This window comes from Miniopterus schreibersii, assembly GCF_964146895.1.
Source record: "Miniopterus schreibersii genome assembly, chromosome: 3".
In the NCBI taxonomy this organism is placed as follows: Eukaryota; Metazoa; Chordata; class Mammalia; order Chiroptera; family Miniopteridae; genus Miniopterus; species Miniopterus schreibersii.
Window position 1 is genome coordinate 75770017 of NC_138103.1, and position 27652 is coordinate 75797668.

The following is a 27652-nucleotide window of genomic DNA, read 5'->3' on the forward strand; positions in this document are numbered from 1 at the left end:
CCTTTCCAGTATCCGCACACCAATTCTTAGGGAAGAGATTGATTGGTTTGTCTTGGGTCACGTGCCTTTCCCTGCACCAATCACTTGCAGACTATTGGGATAAGGAACTCTGATTGGCGAGGCCTGGGTTCATGCCCACCCCTTTATGGGCGTGTATTCTGCTGTATTCAAAACTTGGAAAAGACTCCCCAAGAGAATTGTAGGAAGTTATGATTTTTGATCCAGAAGAGGGAGTTGGAATGCCAGGCCAGTTCACCAGAGTATCTGACTGGGGAATGTTGGGTTAAAGTTAAATAGATTTGTCTCTGAATTCACAAACCATTATTTCCATACTATCCTATGTGTTAGAAGCGAGTCATTAAATCTGGCTCATATTTCCACATAAGAGTAATTGTATTTTTAGAATGCGTAGCCTAAAAAATATAATGACAAAGAGCCACTATGAATTTACTGACACTTAAAAATGAATTCGTTTGTTTTTTAAATTCATAAAGTAGTTTCTACATTCACTTAAGAAATTACATATGTATTGACATCTTTCCTCAAGTAATGCTTGGGGAGCTTATGGATTTGTTTCAATCACTCTGATGCCCCCCAAACACAAGTACATTTCATGCCTTGAAGTCAAGTGAGCCCTGTGCACAATTTCAGGGGCTATTAAATGAATGTTCAGGAAAGGCTGAGACATTTTCTTTTAGCTTTTGGAGTACTAGTATTAACTACTGTGCCATCCAAGTGGGAGATGTTACTGCCACCCAAGTGACTAATCTAAAAGCTAGACTAAAATGACCATGCAAAGGGGGGTGGGGAAGCACATACATTCCACGATAAATATTTTCTTTTAGTTCTTCCTTTTTCCAGTTTTATCTTTTCTCTTTTCAACCTTTTAGTATGTACATGGTAGCAAATCATATCTGGAAAAGAGTTTAATATAATAACATGGAATGAGATTTCATACATATAAGGTGTCCCCCCCAAAATGTATACACACTTTAAAAGCTGATAGCTCAATTTTGAAAGTGAAATGTATTTTAATAAACACTGCCTTCATAATTATTTAGTGTGTGTATACATTTGGGGGGGACACTATATATGTATATTATATATACACACACACACTTTTTCAAGGTTTCTAAAAGAGGTAGCTTTCCTTCAGGACAACTTGGAGCCCCTTGCTGTGGGAAATGGGTTCTGGGTCTGTCCCCAGTGTCCCGCGACGGAGACATTTAGTTTGCAAAATCGAGGCTGCTTGGCTTGCCCTCCTCCTGCCTCGTGGAAAGCGCCCCCCGGGCAGGGAAGCGCCCCCGCGGCACCGGCTGTTGCTAAGGGTCCCGGCGCAGCTTTGGGAAGGCGGGGCGTGGGCCTGCGCCCTGTCCCGGCTGCAGCAGAGTCACTGGAGCGCCCCGCTCGGGCGGCGGGTGGGGGGAAGCGCCGGGAGCGCGCCGCCCGCTGGGCCCCCAGCCCGGCCGCCACGGCCTCCCCGCCGCGCGGCCCTGAGAAGCAGGCGGGTCTCGCGCCGCCAGCCTCCCCGACACCCTCGGCGCCTAGTGCGCGCACTGTGGTCGAGCTTTTCTGTCAAAGACGGGAAAAGCAAGAAGAGACAGCAGAAACTTACAGCAGTGACACTGTCGAGAAGTATTCGAGGGGATTTGAAATGGGTTTTGAAACAGTCAAGTTGGTTTCTTAGACACTTTACAGAAGAGCCTCTGGGTGCGTGTGTGTGAGTGTGTGTGTGTGAGTCTGTGTGTGTGTGTGTGTGTGTGTGTCAGTGTCTTCTCAACGCACAGATCTTTCTGTTTGTAGAGACAGGCCTTACAGTCTTCCGATAAATACCCGAAAGAGTAGGTCTAGAGTAACTTAACTTGCCCTTGGATGGAATCCAGTTTCCCCCCTGTTTTAAGAACCTGAAGCATTCGTTAGGTATTTTGTTACTTTGCTGTTTCAAATTTTAAGTTTGATTTTATAATTCTGTGAGACTATTTTTCTTTCGGAAAACATGAGGTTAAAAAGGTGTGTTTTTTTCCAACAAAAGTAACATTTCTTTTTAGAGGTTAAATGAAAAGCTTGAGGGTTTACATATAATTTTTTTTTTTTTTCAGTTCTCAGTTTCTCTTGCCAGAATTAGTGGATTTTTAACTATCCCTAAAATTTGCTGAAACGTCATGATTAGCAATTTTACTAAAACTCTATGGTTTTAGGTTGAGTTAACATCAGATTGGGTATATTTGTTGAGCAATTAAGGAAACTGGCAGCATCCCCCCCCCCCCCAACTTGGCTACTTGGACATTTGTGGATTCTAAATTAAAATGAATCTCAAAATTTGCACTTAGAATTCACATTGAGGGAAATAAGACTGAACTGCTGTGCATTTTCTTTGTTTTGAGTGTGTTTTATCTTATAGCTGCAAAGTGGAAATGTAATTACTTACAAATAAGTAATTTACTTACTCAGCAAGGCTTCTGATCATGTTATGATACTTTTATTAAATTCTGAAGTAAGGCAATTATTGCAGGGAAGTTCCCAACTTAAAGCAAACACTTCATCAGTTTCGAGATAATTAAAAAACACAACCAGTTTAGCCTGCAGTCAGGGTCAGCCCCCCCCCCCATTTCTCCTTCTCATTTCCCCTCACCTTCTCTCTCTCCCTCTCTCCCTAGCTCTCTGTTTTTTCACATCTAGCTTTCTCTCATCTGCCAGTTTAAGTGCAGTAACCTCTAAATATACCCCAGAAATAAAGGCTATTTTCAAACTGCATTGTAGGAAAACAATATCCCACACTAGAATGCTGTTGAGGAAATTGCCAGAAGATAATGGTGACATTTTATCATCCTGTGACATTATCATTCCTATTCCTGGTGGTTTCTCTGTTGAATGCCATACAATAGGCAGTTCACTATGCTGAAATGTTGACAGAATTCTAATGTTTTTGTTTTTTTAGGTGAGAGCCAAAATTGTCAACAGGAAGTTTTCCCAAATCCCCATTTTTACCCAGAGAGAAAACAATGACCTGAGGAGGTTTTTCGTGTTTCAACAGTATGATTATCTTTGCTTGTCTCCGGGAAATGGGAGGCTACATATCTTTAGGACTCTCCTTATTTGTTAATTAATTAAAGTGTAAGGGTTCTAGTATACAAAGGGAGCAAACCATGCACGCAGGCCCCTAACACTAATTAAGCAAAATACTTTGTTTTGCAGGAAGCAGGCTTTCCAGTTGTCCCTGGCAGTGCTACCTGACTCTAGATGGAGGTTTCCAGCACAGATTTCTCTCCCAGGTAGTCAGTGAAAGTAAGAATCCATCCAGCGTGGCTTCCCACCAGTGGTTGGAAAGGAAAGAGGAGGAGCTGAGAAAATGGTTTTAATTTATAAACCTCAAGTTGCCCTTTTCTTCACTATTTTGTGTTCATTAGCTGCCCAGCCCCAGTGAAGGAGGCTTCCTGCAGACACCATCTGTCCTTACTGGCACCTTCTGTCCTTGTTGGCACCTCCTGCATGCTGGAGAGTGTCCTATCAGTTCTAGGGGAGCTGTTCTTAAAGGGTAGCCTGGTACTGTTGCAAGTTCACGGGCTGCACTTTGATGCATTTATGACTGCTATGTTTCCACTTTACCCCAGCTCTCATAGTGGCTGCGTGTTAGTATGCTAGAGACAGGGGAACCTCAGGCTGGCTGTTGGAGGGAGCCATTTAAAATTAGACAGCAATGGAAGAGTAAACCTGGTATGATCATTCCATGATAATCCCAAAGAAAGTGTGGCAACATTGGATATATAAGACATTTTGGACAAAGGAGAAAGCGGAGAGAATGGAGTCAGATTTAAGAAGTGAGAAAGGGTGATTTATAGGTAACTGAGGAAGAGCAGAACACACAGGGCTGACAAATGCTTGCTAGGCAACTCAGAAGCAATGCACACAGGGGTTATCTAGCTAACAGGCACCTACCTGAAGCCATCTTGTTTACCATACTTAATTCATATTAGTCTAAGGCAGCATCCTAAGATCTCCTTCCTGAAGCACGTTTCACTGAATCTCTTGGGCAGAAAATGGGGTAGGGTCAAAGATTCTTTCTTAAACAGCTTAAAATCAGTATCCCAAAAAGTAGCTTCAGGGTGGCAGAATTTTGGTCCCTTCACCAATTTGGAGTTGTGTGCCATTTTCTTCCACTTTTGTGATTTCTGTGCCCTGTAAGGCCCAGCCACTGTCTTACTATTCTCTTCTGTTCTGCAAGGAGCCACTGGAGATTTGCTGTAGTGTGCCTCCCAGGGCCTAAGCACACCTTTCCTCTCTGCATCCATTTCAGCTCCTCTTTTCGTGGCTCATTAGGCTCCTGCTACCCTGGTTCTGCTTCTAACACACCAGGGCCTTGCCAGATACCTGTACAAAGCTCCCCCCCGCACTTCCTTCAGGCTTTCACTCAAATGTTACCTTTTCGGAGAATCTGTTCCTGGCCATTGTGTTGCCAGTGGAAATGGAGTCTTTTCACAGCGTTGCAAGGGAAGCATTCCAGGGGCCCACGTTAGTGGTTTATTGTAAAAGAAAAATCAAAGGACTGTCCCTGGGCTCCCAGGGTTTCATCGTCATCTATCCCACAAGGAGAAAGTCTTCAAGCCTTGTGTTCAATCCCAGAACAAAGGCCAGGGCCCATAAATTCTGTGCCGTTGGTTCAGTCCAGCTCAGTCCCTGTCCTCATCTGGCTGGCTTAGTCTGTCCCTGGCTGTGCTTTGGCTGGCACTGAGCCCAGGCCCACGCCTGGAGTCCTCACGGGGAGGGCTGCATGGCTGCTATGGGGAGAGAGTGTGGAACTGACGGGATGAGCGCAGGTTACCGAGTGAGAGCGAGAGAGGGGGAAAGAGGGCACGAGAGAGCGCACTTTGTTAAGCTTGAATTATATTATCTTGGGCTTGAGAAGGACCAGGTTCTCTTTCAAACTAACCAATCAACTTCCTAACCCTTCTAGGGCTGCATTGGGTCCTCCCCGTAACTAATCCATTTTTTAGATCTTCCAGGGTTCTGAGTCCTCCATCCAATCCAGTCCAATCCTTTTCACAGGCTAGACAGCCAGGCCTCTGTGGTCCCCATCTTGGCTCCTACTGTGTGTGCCTCATAGTGGTTGGACCTCCTTCCTAGGTCTATACTGATTATACTGAAATAAAATCAGGCCATTGATTGGTTAATTAAAAAGCTTAACTGTTTTCTAACTCCTTAGACACTCTCTATAACAGCTTTGTTTAAATCTCAGAATCTCTTTTAGAACTCATCTTTGAGTTGAATATTGAAATAGCTTATTGGGGAGAGAATTGATGTTTGGTGTTTCTAATATACTAACCACTTCTCATACATAATCTAATTTAATTCTTATATAAAAATAATGTAACAAATGTGTTTTTTATTATTCCTATTTGAACCAAAATTATGAACGTCTTTGTAATTACATAAAGTTTCAGAAATAATAAGAGAGGAGACTTCGATCTTTCCAATTTATGATACAAAATAAGGACTTCTGTAAAAAACCAAACCAATAAATTAGATCACCTCTCATTTGTTTATCTTTTGTTGGCTGAATATACTTCTTAAAGCAGGGCCCTGCCATACCATTTAACTGCTAAGAGTCTGTATTGTTTCCTACTGGATCCAGCCCAACTGGCACTCAGTGCCCCACATAGTCTCCTTTCCACCTAATTATCCCAGGTCATTTCCTTCCATTCTCTGTAACAAATTCTCTGTCCCAGTAGAGAAGAGTTTCTTTCCACCATTCCCCCATTACATACCTATTTTAGACTCTGTCCTGTCTTTAGTGACTTCATGTCTATTTCCACCAAGCTTTTCTTTTCAGGTAGGAATCCCATTCCGTTTCTTTCCTGCCCATCTATACCCTTCCCACTTTTTAAGGTCTACTCAAAAATGACATAATAGGTTGGTTTGTTTTTTCACATTCCTGGCCTACAATAGCTTCTCTCATTTTTCTTTTCTTAATTACTTTTAAACTTATTAGTTGTACCACACAATTTATTAAGCTCCAATTATAGACTAGTGTTCTGTAATTGTTTGTAATGTCAGCCTTGGTCTCTAAACAAGATAGTGTTTAAAGAGATTTATGTCTTACACACTTTTGTTTCATCCCTATAACACTTTCTAGAGTAGATGCTGCACCATTAGGAAATGCTCAGCAAATACTTGGTTTTTTATTGTGAATATTTATTAAGTGCTGCTAGGAACCACCAGTGTAGGGCAGAGAGTAAAATGTGGTTTTTCCAACAGTGGCTCCTTCCAATCTAATATCAGCTCTATGCATCTTGTGTACAGATACATTTTTTGAAGATTCACTGGAAGATTTTGCCTCCTTTTTATTATTTGAAAACCAACTCCCACATTTTGAAATTTTTGTATAAAGTAATTTTTTGAGAATTTTGGGCGAAAGACATAGTGTAGATACAAAGTATTCATTTTCAAAAAGCAAAATGAGAATTCTGATATTTAGAAATTTTAGTACAAAATACAGGAAACTTTGGGTGAATAACAGGGCCAAAGAATTCATTGTTCCATTTCTAGGGCACTAGTGAAGGGTAGAAAATCTGTCCTATGAAGCATCAGAATATTTTATTTTTCTGTGCAACCTTGTGATAGGGAAAACATTTTGCTATTTTCTTGAGGGAGGTGCCTAGAGCATTAAAGGTAATCTGGAAGGATTTGTACCTCTGAGGCAGCCTTAAGTACTTATTAACATAAGATTAGAGGTAGCAAAAGCAATGATAGGTGTTTTCAAATCAGGTGTCACACTGAAAATCCTTTCTGGTGACATGAATCTGACAAAATGCACCAATCCAATGAATGTGTTTTGGCAGGAAGAAAAGAAGCCCAGAGGGCCAGGATGCAGAAGGCAGCATTTTCTCAAGAGACACCAACATAATTTCTTTGTACAGAATCGTACCTCACTTATTGGCATGAATTAAATATAGTGCACTTTGTCCAATTTCGATAGTGAAGTACATTTATAAATCCCACCTTGCACTGCCTTTTGAGGTACCTTGGAGATTGGAAGGGCCCACTTTCTCTAGCTTGAGAAACTTTCTCTTTAGTCTTCCTCTGTGAGTGTAAACTCAGTGGACAGTGGTGGGTCAGACAGGAGCGTTTTCAAATGTTGTACTGCCAGAGGCTGGAAACAGGATCTGTTATGAAGGGAGGGGCAGGTGCCACTGGTAGAGATGTCAAAAGGATGTTTTGACAGTTTGCAAGCAAAGCAGTGCACTGAGAAAGGGGTGACAGGTGGCAGGTGGTTCAGCGAAGGCCCTGCGAAGGCTCTCCGGTAGGCCCCCACAGCCTGCACAGCACGGAAAACAGAGCCCGAGCTTAGGCGGCCTTGGTGCTTTGGGCGGCCCGGGCGTGGCTGGCCTCAGGAAGGCCTGGCAGCAGGCAGGGCCCAGCCCCTAACTGGGAATCAGAACTGAAGTCTCACGGAGCTGTCAGGGAGAATTCTGATGGACAAGGAAGGCGGGGATTGCAGCAAGGACTCGCTGTTGAAAATGGAGCAAAAAGTAGCCGCAAACCCCCCCAAATAATAACAAAGATAGCAAACACTTACTGATAGTCACTGTAAGTCAGGCAAGTCCTAAGGCCTTTATATATCTTAACTCCGATCAATCCTTACAGCCTAAGAGGCAGGCGCTGCTGTCACCCCCACTTCACACAGGAAGGAACTGAGTCACAGAAAGATTGAGAAGCATGGCAGGGCCAAACACCTAACAAGTGGCAGAGTGGGGATTTCAACACAGGCATTCTGGCCCCAACGCGGGTCTGCTTGACCTCTAAGCCACCCACCTCCAGAATACTACAGGGTGCAAAATCAGCCTTTCAAAAAGGATGTGAACTTAGAGCCAGAGAGATATGGGTTTGAAGCTCACTTCTACTACTTGTTAGTTGTGAGACTTCTGGAAAATCATGTTATTTATCTTAGGCTTGGTTTTATCATCTGCAGAATGGGGGATACCACCTACTCCACAGATTTTGAAGAACTAGGTGGAGTAATTGATATACGCTCATAACACCATGTCTAGAAAAAGCTGCCACTCAACAGATGTCTGTTTCCTTTCTCTCTCACTAAATGCCCATGAATGTAGAGCTATTTATGTTTCTCTTGATTGAGAATCGAATTGTTCTGGGGGCAGAGCTGGGCCAAGTTTGGCTTGATCAAGGATCTCGCAGGCTGTAGAGGGTGGGCATATGGCACCCGAAGGCTTCCCGCCTGCTCAGGTTAAACAGTATGGTTGCTCTCTTTTTTCAATTTACAGAAAAATGTCTTGGCAAGTGCTTTTGTGTACCATTAATTCAGCCAATGAACCTTTGCATCTAAAATGTGGAAGCTAATGCTCACTTCAGGAATAATAATTGGCAGACTTAAAAATTGTACATTTTTATAAACATGTCTATTGTTTTTAAGATATCTTGCTTTTGTTGACTTTGTTAGTACTCAAGAGAACTAACTGTAAGATCTGTACATTTGAATTTCTACAATTATGCTTAAATTTCCAATCCAACTTCATATTTTGTAGCAGCCAGGGCATATATGTTAGCAATCTGCAATATCCTATCTCCAGTCTGGTCAAGGAGAGACTGCATCGTTTTTCACGTTAGCATTATCCCAGCCATCACTAAGGAATTCCCTGGCCATTCTTTCCTCCTACAACTTTGGTCTTTATCTGCAAACTATACTTCAAATTATAATTATTTGTACTTTTTGTTAATGAAAAATGTTATAATACAAACAATACATGTTCACTGTAGAATAATTATATTACATTAGGCACAGAAAGAAAAAGAGCTAAACACTGTTAAATTTTTATGTGTATGCTTCCAGGTTATATTCCATGTGTGTGTAGGCATAGTACAGAAATGGGCTCATACTATAAACACAGTTTTGTAACCTGTGCTTTTCACTTAGCAGTTTGTCATGAGTATCCGTATATATACACCTGCATGATCTTTAACAGCCTAATAATATTCCATTGCATTTTTATAGCAACATTAATTTAGATAATTCTCTGTTATGGGGTATTTAATTTGTTCACATTTTTACTATTATGAACAATGCTTTATTATCATCTTTGCACATACATCTGTGTGACCTGTTCTCCTGCTGACTCAAAGGGCATGTGTGTTTAGCAGGCTTCTGATATATTTGCCAAATACCTGTCTAGAAATATTGTACTGATTATTATTCCCACTGAGAGTAAATGAGAGCTCCAACATTCAACGTGATTTTTTATTTTAATGAACACCAGTTATTAATTAATGTATGTTCTAAACATTGATTTAAAAAATGTTACCTTTATCAAGTATCAAATTCTTATATGCAGTTATATCTCTTTGGTGTTTTTGTTTAATTCCATTGTTGTTGTTTTCTACTCTGGTACCAGCATCAATTTTATTAATTATTATAGAAATTTTCCCTTCATTCTTATTATTTTTTAGAAATGTTCTAACTATAGTGACCACATTTATTTATATGATGTCTTATGCTATGTATGCTGGGAGAGAGGATGGGGAAAGAGCATGTTGGAGGTAAATAAATCAAAACTGGAAAAATACTGATATTTAGCTGTATGATGAATACATGGGTCTCATGATCCTATCTGCTCTGCCTTTGTGTATGTGTGAAAGCTTCTATAACAAATATTTAAATACAAATAAACAGATAAATAATTAAAATTGGGCTTGTACATGATTGGAACTCCACAGGCTTTCCTCTTCAGAAACGTTATTTATTTCCTTCAATAAAGTTTCATAGTTTATTTTTATATTCCCTATACTTTTCTACACAATCAAACAAAAACCCCCAAAATCCTCCTGATGCCCAGTTTCTTTTTTAGCTATTACCTTTCCAATTGTTGGTATGTAGGAAAATATTGATTTATACTCAACCACCTTACTAATTTTAATTTCTGTTTTATTTACTGTATTCTTTGGAGAGCTCCCTTCTGGAATGTGAAATGAATTTGTTTTTTCCCTTCAGAATATCTGGTGTTTTAATCATGTCTCTGCTTCCTCATCAGCTGCCAGACCAGAAGAGTTGATATGTACAGAGCAACATGATTTAGTGTGAATAAATAATATGTTGGATTATTATTTTCAAAACAATGGTCCTGATTACACATTTACTGAGCACTCATTGTAAACAAATTACAGTTTCTTAAGAGTAAGAGAGAAAAATGAGGAAGATGATATCTCACCTTCAATGAGTACTTGCTATGTTGTCACTGTTTCTAGCACTCTACCTCTATGAAGCTTGTATTTCTTCCAATAGTGACATGAAGCAGGATATTATAGTTACAGTTTATAGGCCAAAAAACTGAGGTACAGAGAGGTTAGGTAACTTGCCCAAAGGTACTCAAGAAGGAACAGAGCCAGAACAGTCGTGGTCCTTAAAAGCAGAATAGCCAAGAATAAATTATAATAATAATAATTATTATAATTAGTAATACTGTTTTTAAGGATTTGAAATATTGTACCAGTGATATTTTTGCTAAATATGAGACAAACTTGTATTCTCCCTGTAAAGATTATTAAGAATTTGAGCTTTTGTAATGGGTTAAAAGGTTTCTTTCCCTAGTAATATTTAAGACTAGGATGACCAGTAATATCTATGGTAAGGTGTGGTGTGGTGTGGTGTGGGGTATGGTGTGGTGTGGTGTGGTGTGGTGTGGTGTGGTGTGTGGTGTGGTGTGGTGTGGTATGACATGATCTTCATGGCAGGGTTTCAGATGAGCTAGAAATTTAAAGATCCTTTTAACCCCAACTCTATCTCTTGGCTACTTAGATTTCATAACATTACAATTTGTTTTATTTTGCAATTTATATGCTTTAGCTTATATTACTTCTTCAGTGAATTAAAGAGATTTTTAAAGATAAAACTCCAGCTTCCCAAGCATCATTGCCCTTTTGAAAAATTGAGCTAATAAACCATCGGGTGAGAAAAGATAGTTAGATCCTTAGAGAAGGAATTGCCATTTTTCCATTTTCACTAAGAAATTAATCTATTAGAAAAATAATTTTTAAGGGGTTTTGCTGTTATGTACCTTATCTTTCAACATCATTATGAATGAAGAGGAAAGGAAATCTAATTTCAGGTGCCAGATGGGTACCTCATGAGTGGCTGTGATTCAGCACAGGCTTCAATTAGAGCAACCAAGCTCTGAGCAGCTTTTGGGTAATCACGGGGATCATGGCGAACCGAGGTGAATTTTCTTCTGTGTGTCAAGATTCTTTGCTTGCCTTTTGTCTACACTCAGAGCCTTTCAGATTTGCAGAGAAACCTGGTAGTTCCTTAGTGCTGGCAACTGAGAGTGGGTATTACAGTTAACTTCTGGCTGGAAAAGGGATGCTTCATTGTGAAGTTCATTCAGGGTGTACTTGAGGAAGGAAGCGTCGGGGGGAAAAGAACTTCAAACCTCTAGATGTAAGATTTGGAACATTCATTTGACACCACAGAAGGCCCTGGGAGAGCTCAGGTCTGGATGCAGAAACTGAAGATTAAACCTTGTACAGTGTTTGAGGGTCCTGAGAATGAGGACAGGCTCCTCTCATTCTGTGCCAGCATAAATGAAGAATAATAATCCAGGGAAGAGTTCATTTAAAAAAAAAAAAAAAAAAAAGTCTTCATTGATTTCAGAGAGGAAGGGAGAGAGAGAGAGAGAGAGAGAGAGAGAGAGAGAGAGAGATAAAAACATCAACAATGAGGGAGTCATTGATCGGCTGACTCCTGAATGCCTCCCACTGGGGATCAAGCCCGCAACCCGAGCATATGCCCTGACTGGGAATTGAAATCCCGATCTCCTGGATCATAGGTCGATGCTCAATTGCTAAGCTGCCCCAGCTGGGTGAAAGAGTTCATTTTTGTAAAAAAATATTTTTCAATCACAGCTTGCATTCAATATTATTTTGTAGTAATTTCAGGTGTACAGCATAGTTTTTAGATGATCACATACTTTACAGTGTTCCTCCCCCATACTTTCAGTACCCACCTAGCACCATACATAGTTATTACAATATTATTGACTGTGTTCCCCATTTACATCCCTGTGTCTATTTTGTAACTACCAATTTGTACTTCTTTATTCCTTCACCTTTTTTCCCAGTCCCCCAGCCCCCTCTCTAGCAACCATCAGTTTCTTCTTTGCATCTATGAGTCTGTTTCTATTTTGTTTGTTCATTAATGTTGTTCTTTAGTTTTCACATATAAGTGAAATCATATGGTATTTGCCTTTCTCTGTCTGACTTATTTCACTTAGCCTAGTACACTCAAGGTTCACCCATGCTGTCACAAATAGTAAGATTTCCTTTTTTATGGCTGAGTAATATTCCATTGTATATATGTACCACAGCTTTCTTATCCACTCATCTATTATAAATAGTGCTGCAATGAACATAGGGGTGCATGTAACCTTTTGAATTAGTGTTTCTGGTTTCTTTGAATATATATCCAGAAGCAGAATTGCTGGGCCATAAGGAAGTTCCATTTTAAATTTTTTGAGAAACCTCCATACTGTTTTCCATAGTGACTGCACCAATCTGCATTCCCACCAAGAGTGCATAAGGGGGAATAGTCCATTTTTAATGCAACAGTTTTGTAGCATTAGTAAAACCCAAGTCTCCTTAAAGAAACAGTGCTTGCTTACCCAAGTACAGGGAAAACAAGGTAAAAATAAAGTCTAGCATTTAAGGAACACCTTTTATCCAGGTACGGTGCTTGATGTATGCTGGCCATCAGTCCATCAGTGAGTCTGCACTAAGCCCTGCAGTGTGAGTTTCAATTGTTACATTTATATTGACCTTGAACTTTACATTCAAAAGGGTTAAATAACTTCCTCAAGGCCACAACATCTGAAAGTGGCCAAAACAGAATTTGGTACCATGTATGACTAATTCCAAAACTCTAATATTCCACTAATTCATTTTGCTCTTTTCCTTTTTTTCTCCAAAAAAATATTTCTACTGTAAACTATTTTTCTTCACGTGATGTCTTAAAATTTCTTCTTTTAGAATGAAATGAGCTGCAAAAGGGTGAAAATGTTTTCAATAAAAAGGCACTCAGCTGCAGGTGTGGCCGTGATTCTATCTCCCAAATATACGTTGAATATGAAAGGGAAAGAATATGTTGACTATGGCTCTTTCATGGCCGAAGAGTATGATAGTTACTTCCTTACTAGATCTTGACGTTGTTGTTTGTTACCTTTAATGCCCATAATAAAATTGTATATAGTAAAAATCCTGAACAGGGGAGAAAAAAATCTAAATTTGTTGTCCAGCTTCTTTTCTGCTTTTGTTTTAATTTTAACACAGAAAAACAACTGCTTTTTACTATTGATTAATAGTTTGTTCCTTGGCTCCAACTAAAACTAAGGGGCATGTACAGCTTCACTCTGTGTGTATGTTAATGACTCCACCACAGTGGGCTCATTCCCTCGAAGGATGCTAATAGGTTGTTGCTTCCTAAGGAGCAGAGGACTGATAGGTTTGGGGTTTTACTTCTGGTCTTTGGTTTCTTGGTTGTGTTAATTTTCTTGTTTATGTTTCTCTTAATTAACATTGAACTTTTTAATTTCATGCCTTGTTTTTCTTCTGTTTGTATAGTCAGCAGGCAGTGACTCCTTGGGTAGCAATCGTTAATCAGGGAGAAATGATAGCTTGAGGGTACTGAGTTACTTTGTGCTAGGATAAAAGTTGTTCTATTAAAGCCTCATTAGAAAAACTTTCATACACATGCCTTAAGTCAGATCTGCATGATGCACTCCCAACTGCCCTAGTCTCTTTTATCTTTAACTGCCTATTTTTTTCAACTTCTCATTGTATTTTATATAATAAAACAATAGTATTACTGGGTCTTAATTCAGTTGCAATTTTTCTTAAGGGGGCTGTTCACAATGTAAATTATACAGGAAAATTAAAAAGCAGAGTTCATTGCTAATTGATGAATGGAAGCAGCTAAGGAACAAAGGGGTGTGTTGGTTTAAAAAGGACTATCTGAAAGGGTCTGGCTCATAGTAACTTAGAGATGATAGTTTTGCTTCTATAGCTCAGACTGAGAAGAGGTATATAATAGAATTCAGAATCTATGACATGGATATATCTCCCTCTTCCTCTCCCCACTGCTCTCCCCAGCTCCCTTTATTCTCTGTGTCTCTCTTATCTATCACCTCCCTCTATCTATCTATCTATCTATCTATCTATCTATCTATCTATCTATCTATCTATCTATCTATCATCTATCTATCTATCATCTATCTATCTATCTATCTATCTATCTATCTATCTATCTATCTATCTATCTATATCTATCTGTCTATCTATCTATCTATCTATCTATCTATCTATCTATCTATCTAGCATCTATCTATCTAGCATCTATCATCTATCTATCATCTACATAATGTTTTTTGTTTGTTTAACTGGTGAGGTGGAATGGTTCATGTTTTAGAACTGAGCTCATCTCATAATGGAAAGTACTGATTCTGATTTGTAATGCATGATTTTTAGACTACTGTCTGGGCCTCCATCCCACAGCCTTCAGTGATAATGCCATTTGCTCACCTCAAATTTAAAAGTTCAAATGGTAGACTTTAATCTGATATGGGGCAGAAGAGTATTGGAAAAGAAAAAAGCCACAGTGCTTCAGCGAACTCCAGCATCCTTTGTAGGTAATGAGCTGCTTAAACCAGAGATTTTGTGGGGATTGTCTTGCCATCAGTTTGTTTTCCCTCATGGTGACTCAGGGGGTTTTGTCCTGAGGCTCTCAATGAATGTGTTATAACTTAGCAGGCGACGGCATATTCCAGAGGAGGCTCCTTCCATCTTAGGCCTCAGGCTAGCAGGCTACGCACCAGGCTGTCCTATGATTCACAGGACAAAGCTGCTCTAGCCGCCTCCCACTGCCCAGGCCTGGGAGGGCACTCTAATGCGGCCGTGGGAGGACACGGTTCGAGGGCTGTTGAAAAGAAGCTTCTGTTGTCCCTTCCCTGGCTGCAGCAGGAGACTAAGACCAGAGCAGGGCATTGTCATCTGGGAGGGATGAAATGGAAAGCCCCTGACCTTTTATTTAGGGTAAGAGCTGTGTTGTAGGGAGCTGCAAGTATTTCAGGCTCGGGAAAGTTACAAAGAGAGGAATTTTAGAAAGAAATGTAATTTATTTGCTGCTAGATGACTCAGCTGAACTATTTTGAAATACTGGTCAAGGGGGGTATTGAAAGGGAGGGTATTTTGACATTTTCATACCCTTGGAGGTGAAGATTGGGCTACCTTGGGAGCCAGATGATGTAGTTTATTTTCCAAAATGTCAATTTTTTTTATAATAAATTTGTACTGACGTCAAAAGTGGCTTGTGTTCTCTTATATAAGTGTGATCACCTGCACATAATTCACTTAATGGGCATTTACGGACCACTCGGTGGGTGTGGACGCCTATGGCCACCTCTTCTGCAGGGACAGAGGTCTGACCAGATGTACAAAGGAGATGAAAGGAACTGCTAGTCCCTACTTTCATGTTCTTTACCTTCTACTTGGGGAAAATCATCACTATATGAAATGGCATTTGAACAACTTAAAGCGAAGTGTTCGCAAGAGCAGAATAACTCAGAATAGGCTTTGAAGCCATTCGGTGTGTGAATCACTTTTTGCCTCCTCCGGGTCCCACGCCAGCTATTCTGAGCCTCCTTCGGAGCACTTAGCGCCTGTTCTCCTGTCCTCCCCCCGCTAGTCTACAAGCCCCTCGCAGAGAGAGCTTCTAGCGTATTTGTCTTTGCGTCCCCAGGCCCCAGCGCCGTTCATTGCTTACCACAAGTGCCTAGTAAATGACTGCGGATCAATAAGAGGGACTGCCATCATCATCTGGGGGCGCAGACGGGAATAGGAGGATGGTTTGTACGAGTATAAGCTACTAAGAAAAATGTTTGATTCAGTCTAGAGACAAAATGTGCTTTTCTGCTCATAATTCTAGTCAAGGGAAGCAGTTTAATTTGGCAGAATTCAGTAAAAGTTTATTGAGCGTACGTTATGTTGTGATTGTGTATACAAACATCAAATGTTTCCTACACTCAAGGGCCTTAGAGTCCCGGGTGGCGGTGGTCGTGAGACACAGGACATTTCAGTGTTCAGGGTGGGGCAAAAGTAGGCCTACAGTTGTTCGTGTGGAACACAATACAAAAATTAATAAATAATGACTCAAGAATAAACTGTGTTTCGCCTACTCGCAACTGTAAACCTGCTTTTCCTCACGGTGTATTTGACAGATACGCTGTTGGGGGCACCCCGAAGGCACTAGGGAAGGACTTTGGTTCAGGCTGGCAAGGGGCGGGCCGGCGATATGGGAGAGTGGAGAGGCTCGGGGGGAGGGCACGGCAGCTGAGTCCTGAGGTAGCAGCAGGGAAGTGAGGAAGAAAGGGAGTGGATTTGGGCAAAAGAAGAAAGAAAACAAGAACAAAGACAGGACTTGGATGTGGGAAACAGCGTGGGGTAGCGGGGTTCAGTACAACAAATGAGGAAAATATGAGATGTGGAGGGATGAACAGGCAGTGTTGACGACAGGAGGTACCTATTTGGTACCTATTGGAAGATGCTTGAGGTGGTGTCAGTAAAAGTGTGAAAGCGAGGATCGGGGACCTGCAAAGAGAAGACAGCTGGGGAGTGCTTGCGGGGTGCTCCAGCAGGGTGTGACCACTGATTGAGCCTGGTGATCAGGGCGTGGAGGGGCTCAGGGCTCGGGCTCAGGTGGGTGGCGACCCCATTAAGAGAGAGAGAAGGAACACATTTGGGGGTGACGAAAGAAGAAATGTTGAGTTCGTATGTAGACATGTATTTGAGATACTTGTGGGTCTTCTACGTGGAGATGTCTGGCAGGATTCTGAAAGTAAAAATTTGAAGCTCAGGAGAAATCAGAGTATGATATATACACATATATCATTAGCATACATATATATGTTATCAGTATACATAGAGCAAATCAAGCAATGAAAACCAATGGAATGGCCAGGGGTTAATGCAGAGCAGAGATTTTCAAGTGCCAATCAACAGTATGGTGCTCTGTAAGCATCGTGAGCATTATCTGGGGATCTGATCAAAAGTAGAGTCCTCTGTACCTCTCCTGGATGTTCTGGTTCATTGGCGGAGGGTCAGACATCTGCCTTTCATAGAATTTCTGAATAACTTTGGCATGCAGTCACATTTGGGAAGTATTGAAGAAAAGTAAGAGCAGTGGTTCTATGCGCATTTAAGGAGTCAACGGAAGGCCCCCGTGAAGCAGAAAGAAGTGAAGCCATCAGAGCCAGCAGGGAGTGATATCACAGAAGACAAGGGAGGAGAGAGCTTCTCGAGGGAACTACCAGTGTTACAGTAGGGAGGTCCGTAAGAGAATGTGGGAAGAGTTTGTTATACTTGGCAATGTGGAGGCTGAGAATCTTTAGAAAGAAGTTAAAGTATAGAAAGAGCAAAACAGGCTGCAGTGGGTTGAGGGATAGAAGGTAGGAGGTGGGGAGAGCAAGATCAATAGACAATTCTTTCAAATAACTTGATTATGGAGAGAAAGAATGATATTTGGAGGGGAGAGAATATAGGGCTGGGGATGATTTTCTCTTTTAAACAAGAGGAGAGACTCTGGAGACAATAATTAGAGTATGAGAGGAGGCAGCCAGGAAGAGCTGGAGCAGACGGGGGAGGGCAGAGAGTAAGCTGAAGACACAAACGTACGTGGGGAGAGGGAAAACCGTGTCATCCTCTCAGCAGGAGAAATTCCTTCACCCTCTCGAGGCTAAGAAGAAGTGAGATGGGGTGAGACAGGAAGCTGAGGTGTGATCCTGATCCAGTATTAAGGAAGACTGTTAAGAAGCAGCTCTGAACTGTTCGAAGGGTACAAAGCTTACTGAAGCCAAACCTAGATAAAGAGGTCAGTTGTTAATTTATTTTATGAGTTTTTCTTTTGCAAATTGTGACAGACATTTCCTTTCCATTGCACTTTCCCCAATTTATAGATACTTTATTGATTGAGCTTCTGTTTGTCCTACACAACCCAAATCTCTTGTTTGCCTATTCAGTTCATTGTTTGTATTTGTCTGAGTTCCATGTGTTTTGCATTTCCAGAAACTAGCATAGGGAGACCTGAATAACTGTTTGAATTTCTAGATGAATTAGAGCCTGAAGATTTTCTTTGGCTAGTTGCCATAACGGGGGGGGGGGGGGGTGAAATAACAGGGGCAGCAAGAGAGAACTTAATTTTTGGCCAACTAAGCCTTTTCCAGCTAAGCCTTTTCCCAGTCACTAGAGTCCCAAAAGGCAAAGTCAAGCACTGTGTATGAAACAGCAAAGGTGGGCTCTCAGAAACAAACAGCTGAGCGGACAGTGCAACAACATCCTAGAAAAAATCATACCAGCAAAAGCTCAGCTCTTAAAAGATACTTTGAAGCAGGAAGAGATCGTTAATTACTTGTTTTTTATTCATGCAAATACTTCCTTTTAAGTATTTTGTTTTCCCACATGTTGAAAATTTAAGAAGTTGAAGAATATAGAAGGAAGAACAGAACCCCCTCATCATACTTGCACCTAAAAACAACTCCTAATATTTTCCTATATTTCCTCCCAGTCTTTTCTCTGTGCATAACTTTTTATAAGATCATAATATCTATGCCACATTAATTATTTTTTTATTTAACATTATAGCAGAAGCATTTTTTCATGTAATTAAAATATCTTGATATAGTTATATGTGTGTGTATATATATATATACACACACAAGCACATTACATCATGAGATTTCTTACATTTATTTAGCTATTTCCTTACTATTGGTCATCTAAATTGTTTCCAATCTTTCATTATTATAAGCAGCACTGCTAAGAACACCTTTGTATATAAAGCACCTTCTGTATTCCAAGTTGCTTTTTGAATTACTATATAAAAATATATTCCTTTCCAAAGACTTATACTATTATGGTGCTGACAGCACTATATGAGAACATAGTCAATAATATTGTAATAACTATGCATGGGGCCAGGTGGGTACCAGAATTATTGGGAGGATCACTCTGTGAATTCTATGTGTCTAGACACTATGCTGTACACCTGAAACTATCATAAAATAATAGAGAATGTCAAGTGTGATTTAAAAATATTAAAAACATCAAGAAACAGACTTTTCAGAAAGTCTGAATGATTGCCACGGGCTCTGAAGTGCCCACTAATTTGCCCTCCCCACATATAAGACAGGTGACTTAGACATTTGCCGCAGTTTCTAAGCTCCTGACATTTCCTTCTTCCTTCTAAAGTTGTGAAGTAAGAGAAAAGACTCTTTCTTGGTCCAGTCTAAAGATGACCACAGAGGTTTCCTGCTCTTTACTTCCCTCTTTCCCCCAGGGTGCCCTGCGAAGGCTGTCCCTTCACTGTCTGACACATTATCTAACTTAATCCCCGCCACAGCCCTGCAAGGTGGGCATTGAGAATATTGTCACCTCCAGTCTGCAGGGAGGCAAGCAAACGGTAGAGAAAGAAGAGAAGAGAGTCTCCTAATACCATACAACTTGTGTATATGACACGGGGATGAAAGTAAAACTTATTTCTTCTGATGCTCAGTCCAGGGCTTTTTCCACTCCCTAAATCCTTAATCTCTAGGAAAGAACCTGTCTTAACTCCTTTATCCTTTCATCAAAGCAGCAAAATGTAGGCAGGTGCTGCAGCTCAGATCCTGCCTCCGAGTGTTTCAGCTCCCATCTCTGTTGGTTTTTATTCTAAAGCGTTCTCCCTGCAGGAGCTGCCTTTTCCTCTCCCCAGGTAACTCTTGCGTGGAAGCCCCTGCAGTGAGGAGGTCGCCTTCGTGAGTGTCCTCTCACCCGGTTTCCTTGGCGTGCACCTGGAGGGGGCCCGCGTTTCGCAGCCTCACAGCATCGTCTTTGCTGAGGGAGGAATTGTAGGGGCCCCGATAACTGCCTTCCCGAGAGTCAGCCTTTGCAATCAAACATCCTCTGGTTTAGGCGCAGCTTTGATATTTGCACAGGTTACCCCTTGTGGAGCATTAGAATGCATCGGGTCACAACATTGGCAGCAAAGCACTGTGGCCCGGTAGGAAAAACATGGACTTTGGAGTCAGACAAATGGGGTTTGAATCTTGGCTCTGCTATTTACTGGGCAACTTAGTTAACTTGTTGCTGATTTCCGATTTTGTACAATGGGGTAATATGGTAACGATATCTACTTCACAGGATTACTGCCAGAATTAAGGATAAATAATAGGTATTTTTCTTACGATGAAATGAGATAGGAAAGTGCAATCCTCTCCAGAGACTTCAGGTGAAATTTGTGTGGCACATCTTCCACGGGCCCCAGCTCCACTCTCCTCGCCGCCCACCCTCGGAGGCCTGTCCTGGGAGCGTGGCCGTGGGGTGCAGGTGTACAGCAGCAGCTCCCTGTGCCCTCACCTCTGTTCCACCGGGCGGCGGGGAGTCCCAGCCGAGATCAGGAGGGGCAGGAGGATGCGATGACGTTCATCCCCTCATCTCCTTCCTTTCTGGGCCACCTGAGGCTCTGTCCCAGAGAATAGCCTCCCTTTTCAAGGCAGTTCACTCTGTGACTGTCTCCTCCTGGGTATTGGTGAGCCATCAATCTCCTTGAACCCTTAGCCTGGAGGTGGTAAGAACTGCATTATTACAGTCCAAGAGCTGTGCCGTCTTTGGTGGATTCCTCTACTCTGCTCACATCTTCTTTAACAGACTCTTTGCTAAACCCTCTTTGAATGATCCTAATGTAAGTGTACTGTGTGCTTACTCCTGGGACCCGAACTGACTCAGTGTCCATTATTGCGTAGTTGAACGTACATTTGTCGTTAGAGCGTCATCGCGATACGCCAAGGTTGTAGGTTCAGTCTCGAGTCAGGGCACATATAAGAATCAACCAATGAAAGCATAAGGAGGTGGGGTAACCAGCTAAGTTTCTCTCTCTCTCTGCCTCTCTCTCTCTCTAATCAATCAATAAATTTAAAACAATACAATGAAAGTACATTTGCCTAAGTTCGTTTTATTTGAGGGAATTAGGTACTTTTAGGGAAAAAATAAGAATGGGTGGTGGTTGTTGCTTGCCATTTATTGGAGAGCAGAAAATGATAGTAATGAAGGATCATGCTGATGAGAGCCAAGCATTCTCCTAAATACTACTTTATACACATTAAAACTCATTGAAACACGGCAAGCAACAACACGAGTGTTATCACCTCCCTTTTCCAGATCTGGAAAAAGCTCAGAGAGGGTAAGTCACTTAGCTAAAGCTACACAGAATGCAATTAGAGAGCTGAAGCTCTAACCTATGCCTATTTGGTTCCAAGATCCATACTGCTTAGTGAGGCCGTGGTGCCTCCTAGATGGGTAAGAAGGGCCATCCCATCAGCTGTTTTCAATTAAATCCATTTGCCTTTTCAATTTCTACAAGTTACAAATTCCTAGAGAATAGTATCTCTTAATGATGGTCTTTAAATGATGTGAAGATAAATTTGTTAAAAATCTGATTAATTTAGCAAATCCTCAGGTCAAATGCATTTGTCTGATTTCACTTACTTGTTAAAACCATTGCATCACTAGCCCACTAGGGGCAACTATTTCATGGTTGCCCCTAAAGGTACTCATTAAATAATAAATGGATAATGAGATGTTTTGAACGAGTTTTTCTTTGATAGTATAAAAGCTTCCTACAGCATTTAGGGGATTTTATTTTTCCCCCTGGGTATGGAATATTTAGTTCACAGTTTCTATTATTTCTGCGCACTTCTTAAGTTGATCTAGGTGAGCAACATAATTTTCTGAGAACTAATAAAATGCTTGGCACTGTAACTAATCAGTAAAGGTGACTGAATTCCTGGAGGTATACTGGCTGAGAACTTCGCATTTGTGGATCAGCTCTTCCCTCCAACCCCCACACCCTTAAAAATCCACTCACTCAGATAACCATATTTATCCTAGCAACTCATATTTGACTGCATTTTTCTCTAACTTCAGGTAAGCATTTTTATCAGCCCCAGAAGAAAGCTTTGTACCTCAGCACCCTTTACCCCCCACCCCCAAGTCACACCTAGGCATATTCTTAACAGTAATAAACTTTATTTCTCTAATTCTAGCTTCACCTTGCTATTGTACAATCTCTGGCCTCATTGAAAATATCTCTCTTTTATTTTTGTAAGTCTTGAGGGGTGACTTTCGCGTTCAAAACAAGTCTTTGATCCTTGCGAGTGACCTTGCTGGTTGCTAGAGAGCTCGTCAAGCTCCACTGGTGTGGGGAACCATTGGGCTCTCCTCCTGCCGAGGGCTGGCCTCCTCCAGGGGCCCACGGAGGTGCTGTGTTCCATGGAGTCCTCCCTCCTGTTTTGCCTGCTTTTAAAAATATATGTAGTCGCTTTTTTTCTCTTTATTTTTTAAATATATAATTCATACTACTCTGCACCTTGATATTTTTCAATCATTTTAGCAAAACAAACTCCTTCAGACCTTGGTCACTGTTACTCTTTTCCATAAACCTCAGACGCAAGTCTTTTGAGAGTCTTAGAACAAATGCAAACGATAGAATACGTGCTGCTGTTAGAATCAGTCTCACCTGCAGTGTCCCCCCACACCCACGATGGCAGAGTGCCTGTGCTCTGGTCAAGCCTGTCTGCCTCATCCCTGCTCCCCTTAGAGCGATTTCTCTCCTAAAAGGCACCTTAGCCCACATGCAAATACACCCTGTGAGTTTGTAAGCAATGTCCAAATGTAACTGAGCATCGGGATGAACACAGCACCATGGTTGTTCCATTTGCTTTTCCTCCGTAACTCAAAACAGAGAATCTCCTTCTTAGTGTCTGGTAGGAACTGTAGGTTAGGTAATGAGGCTGTCATGTCATTCAAGTGGCAACTACTCTGGAATATTCTTTGACAAGTGGCTATTGCTTAATTAGGTAAACTGTTCCTCCCAACTATTCCTTATAATCACTTTGAACCAAAATGGTAGAGAATTCACTAAATTTACTAAAGAGCCGCTGGGATTGCTCGGTGTACTGTGGATTATTGCTAATAAACCAGGGGGCTATGATGTAGTGGGCAGAGGGCTCTCAGATGTAGATAGGGGTCCTCCAGTGGTGGACAAGGCGGCCTTAGTGATCCGTTGGTGGAAAATTGAGGGGTCCCTAGCTGTACCAGCAAGGACTCACCAAATACCCAGTACAGTATGCATTTTCATTACATACATGTAACTTTAGGTTGTGGCTACCATGCCTATTTTTTTCAGCTACTAGCAGTGTAGACTTGAATATTTAATAGAAAACAGATGGTGCTTGAAATTTCTAACTTATATTTACCAAAAGCTGCTTTGGAAATGTTGCTTGTGAATTCTTTTACTGCTTAAACACAGCATCATTTTAGGCTGTCCTGATGAATAATTTAAGAATTACTGTCCTACTCTAAGACAGCAGTGCATTGAGAAGCACACGTGTTAATCATATACTTGATTAAACATTTCCTTGCCTTTCTCTTCAGAATGCCAGTTGGCTTTTGAGTGGATCATTGTTGCTGTGAGAGCAGTGACGTTGGAAACAACTAGTGCCTGTTTGAATTACTTAAGACACCACCATGAAAAGAAATACTTGTGATCTGCTTTCCCGGAGCAAAAGTGTAAGTAGCATTTGTTTTGATTTCTTTTCTAAAAATGAGTACATGTAACTTTTTACTGTTTCGATTTTAATACTGTGCTATCATAATCGGGCTTGTGAGAAACCCTTGGTCAGTTCTCTGACCGTGTACAGCTTATGAACAAGTGAGGATTTGTTCGTCTGTGTGACCCGGTTGACATTTGATGGGAATTGTCTTTCAGCCAGTTTATATGCCTTATTACCACTCACTCGGATGAGCCGCCTGGCATGATATTGGACACCCTGATTTGGGGATGCATGCAGAAAGGATATAATTAAAAATTGAAACTGAAGAAATTTATGTCTTGTATATCAAACTTTCTGGATAAGTCCAACAGGATAAATTGAACTTAACATCACTAGGTACTTTAATCAATCACATCCTGGAAATTTAAGTAAACCTTGAAAAATGCAAATACTCGATCAGTGGGGCGTAACTTTCATGAGCTTTCTACCCTGGCATATGTCTTTAATCTCTCTCCTCCTCTAAAAAGTTTTCTAAGTGAACATCCTCAGGGCCTTGATGGAGAGTAACCCTTATTTCCAATTCCTGAGTGTTCTTACGGTACCAAATTAGTGATAAGTTTTAGTTTTCTATTATCTTATGAAAGAAAGCATAAACAAACAGAGCAATTCAAAGCTACACAAGGCGGGGATAAAAGTAGACTGTTAATTTCCATCAGACAGTTCTAAGAACATGTGCCTTTGCTCGTTTACCCAAGGGGGAAAAAGCATCCAAACAGATGTAGTTGTGACGTAGGAACATTCATTTGAAGGCATTAGAAAAACCACAAATGCAAACACATTTCTCTAGTATGGAGACGCTTTGTGTTACAACCAGGGATTCTGTTGTGATGGCCCAAGACCACCTTTGATTCTGCCTGTAGTTACCATCCAGCTTTTAAGGGTGAGTAATGCAGGACTATGTGGAGAGGGAAGTATAGTGCACCCACAGGGTATCTTAAAAAATGAGAATATACCCAGAGGCGTGCCAGTTCTTTGACTGAATACTGACTGTGTTTAATAACCAACCAAGGAAATTCAACAAACTCCGAGGGAATGTCCAAATTCATTTGTTTTATTGGTTGGTGTTTGGTTGGATGCATTATTATTTAAAATAAAGAGCCATGGCTTGGAGCCTGGGATCCCCTCTATTATTAGGCAGTGGCTCATTGGAAAAGGTGGTGACCCGCATACAAATGAACAGGCTGCAGACACATCTTTCTGTTACTGAGCTTTTCTTATTTAAGTACGAAAGTAAGTCATCACTTAAAGCTTTCTCCTTTTATTAAATTTCAGAGACATGTGATATGAAAAAATGTGTAAAGGCAAAAGGGAGAATATTTCAGATAATTAAAAATATATCATTAAGGATTTCCCTGTTCTTGGAGGAAAACATTCGGAAAGCAAATGATTAACTGAGCCTTGACTTTAAGGAACTGCGAGTACCTAATGATGCTAGATTTCCTATTTAAATTTGCTTAATGCAAACATTTTCATCTTGGTGGAAGGACTCACACTTGCCTGATTAGGAGGAGCTGAGTTGCCTACATTTGTCCAAATGTAAACAGTTGAGCTGTCATTTCGTTGCTTCTTAGTGACTTGAAAATCCACTGGCATAAAGGACATGCTTCCACTTAATTAAACGACTCTAAGCAGGAGATCACTGTTTATCAGAGAAAAGAGCCAGACTTTTTGCTTAGTTAGAAGTTGTTACTTTAGAGTTTCAACAGTTTATTTTGCACTGGTCTAAAAATTTCATCCTCCCACCCCTTAAATCTTTGTCATAATAAAATACAAAATTGTACACTTAGAAAGAGATATTTTTTGTGTTCGATGAGGAAAGTTTAAAGAATTAATTTGATTTAGAACCTGAGAGTGTATTTCCTTGACATTAGGACATTTGAAAATCCAAAAGGATGTTCTAAATGTTAGAATGGCCTCTGCTCCTCTAGTGTGTCTCTTTATATCTTGTAATTGTTACTGTGCAAAGGTATACAAATGAGGAGGGGAAAAGCACTGTCTTTACATGATCATCTTATTTATTCTTGAACACTTAAATCAGTGTTCATACTTTTCTACTCACATTCAAGACCTGGTGCAGTGTCCCTAATTAGTGATCAATGCTCTGAACTCTTCCTTTATTTGGGAGGGACCCATGAACAATTTTAGCTATAAAAATATAAACTAACTACCTTTTACTTAAAGTGACATTTTGCTAGTTTGGGAGGATAATTTGTAGTTGTAGTGGGTAAAAAAAAGGGAGGAACTGAGCATATGGGCATTACAAAAGCAAGGCATGGTCCCATGCCTATGCCCTTATGGTCTGCTGTGGGAGACAGACGCTCACCCAAGAATCGCACAAATAAGTGTAAAATAACACTTCTCCACTGTACCTCCTTTCACAGGGCAAGAATCCTTTACCCCGTCCTCACATGTAACGGCCTCCTCCATCCTAGAGCATAAACTTCCTGAGGACAGCGGCCTTGCTGGTCTGGTCCTCACCGTGCCCTCAGCGTAGTGCCTTTTGCATAGCAGATCATGATGTGTTAACAAAGTGAGTGAATATATAAACTGTGACACCCACTCAGAGAAGCTTCGTAGCAGCGACAGCATGTAATAGAAGGACTTGGCCTGGTCCTGGAGCCAGGCGAGGCTTCCCCAGGCAAGGTGACTGAGAGCTGTGATCTGAAGGGTCGGTTAGCTTAGCAGGGCGAAGGAGGAGTGGGGGCTCCCAGCAAGGCTAGCACATGTGCGACGACTCTACAGGGGCCGGGAGAGCGCGGGCTTCAGTGCCATGAACCAAAGGCTCGGATAGCGAACTCACGGGTGGCCGTGGTAGGAAGACAGAGAAGGCTGAGCACATTTAAGAGGCACAGTGGTCCCTCGGGTTTCGAATGCAATCCCTTCCCGAAGGCTGTTCGGGTTCTGAAACGCTCGAAACCCGAGATGCCACTGTGTTTAGAAGGAAAGATGGCAGAGGTTTTGGTAAGGTGTTGGGTCTGAGATGTGGGGGAGAGGAAGCGGTGGAAGGTGCCTCCTGGGCTCCTGGTTTTCTTAGCAGGATGGACGTGGGCCTTCTCCCGAGATGGAGACAGTGAGTGAGCACCACGGAGGGAGTCGGGAGAGGGTGAACCTGAGTCTCAGGCCGCTGAGATGGGGGCGTTTTAAGATATAGGAGCCTGGAGAGCAATTTTATTTAAGCCATAGAAATTTAAATTTATTATTGAATTTATATCCCAAACAGATTGTTGATTAAATATAGGAAATAGGGGGACACTTTAAAAAAATTTTTTAAAAAATCATGCAAGTTTGAGCCCAAGCTATCTTAACCAGATCTACAATTTCCCATTTCCCTAATTAAAATCTTTATATAGCACCCCCAATGCATCTCTAGGAACTCAAGATATTAAAAAGGGTAGAAATATAGTGATGGTTATTTCTAAATTAGTTTTTCATTTATTGGAAAGTCTATCCATTCCTGCAAAATATTCTGTGGAGAAAGTGCTTAGAAATAGCAGCCTTAAACATATTCTCTGTTTCCATCATGGATAAGTAAAATAAGACCTACCCTAGCTGACTTATTAAAAACTTTCAAACATCAGTTCATCAAAGCAGGTGTTTTTATAATTATTATTTCTGATGTTATAATGTGGTTAGTTTTGATCTATACTTTAATATATATTGAGTTCCTAAGCCAAGTAAAATATATAATTTTAAAATTTATTAATTATTTTCTTAAAATTAATTCAAAGTAAGTCAAATAGCATAAACTACATTAATTTAAAGTAAATCAAAGTGCTTATATTTCTTATTAAATTGAAAATGTCAAAATGAGTCAAATATTATTAATATTATTAAATATTATATTAAGATGAACTTATAGGCAGACTGTTATAATAAATGAACCTAAAATGAAATATCTTAAGATCAATATATGGTATTATATATGACAATGAAAGACATCCACAAATTTAAAAAGTGGG

General features: G+C 40.8%; 1 protein-coding gene across 1 annotated transcript in view; it reads left to right on the forward strand.

The window, feature by feature from the left end:
* PDE4D (phosphodiesterase 4D) overlaps window positions 1–27652 on the forward strand; it is a 1110805-nt gene that overhangs the window by 192710 nt on the left and 890443 nt on the right. Inside the window, exon 3 of the mRNA XM_081131077.1 lies at window positions 23515–23649. Coding sequence (XP_080987203.1) covers window positions 23608–23649 — 42 coding nt within the window. The 5' untranslated portion in view covers window positions 23515–23607. The remainder of the gene's footprint in view (window positions 1–23514; window positions 23650–27652) is intronic.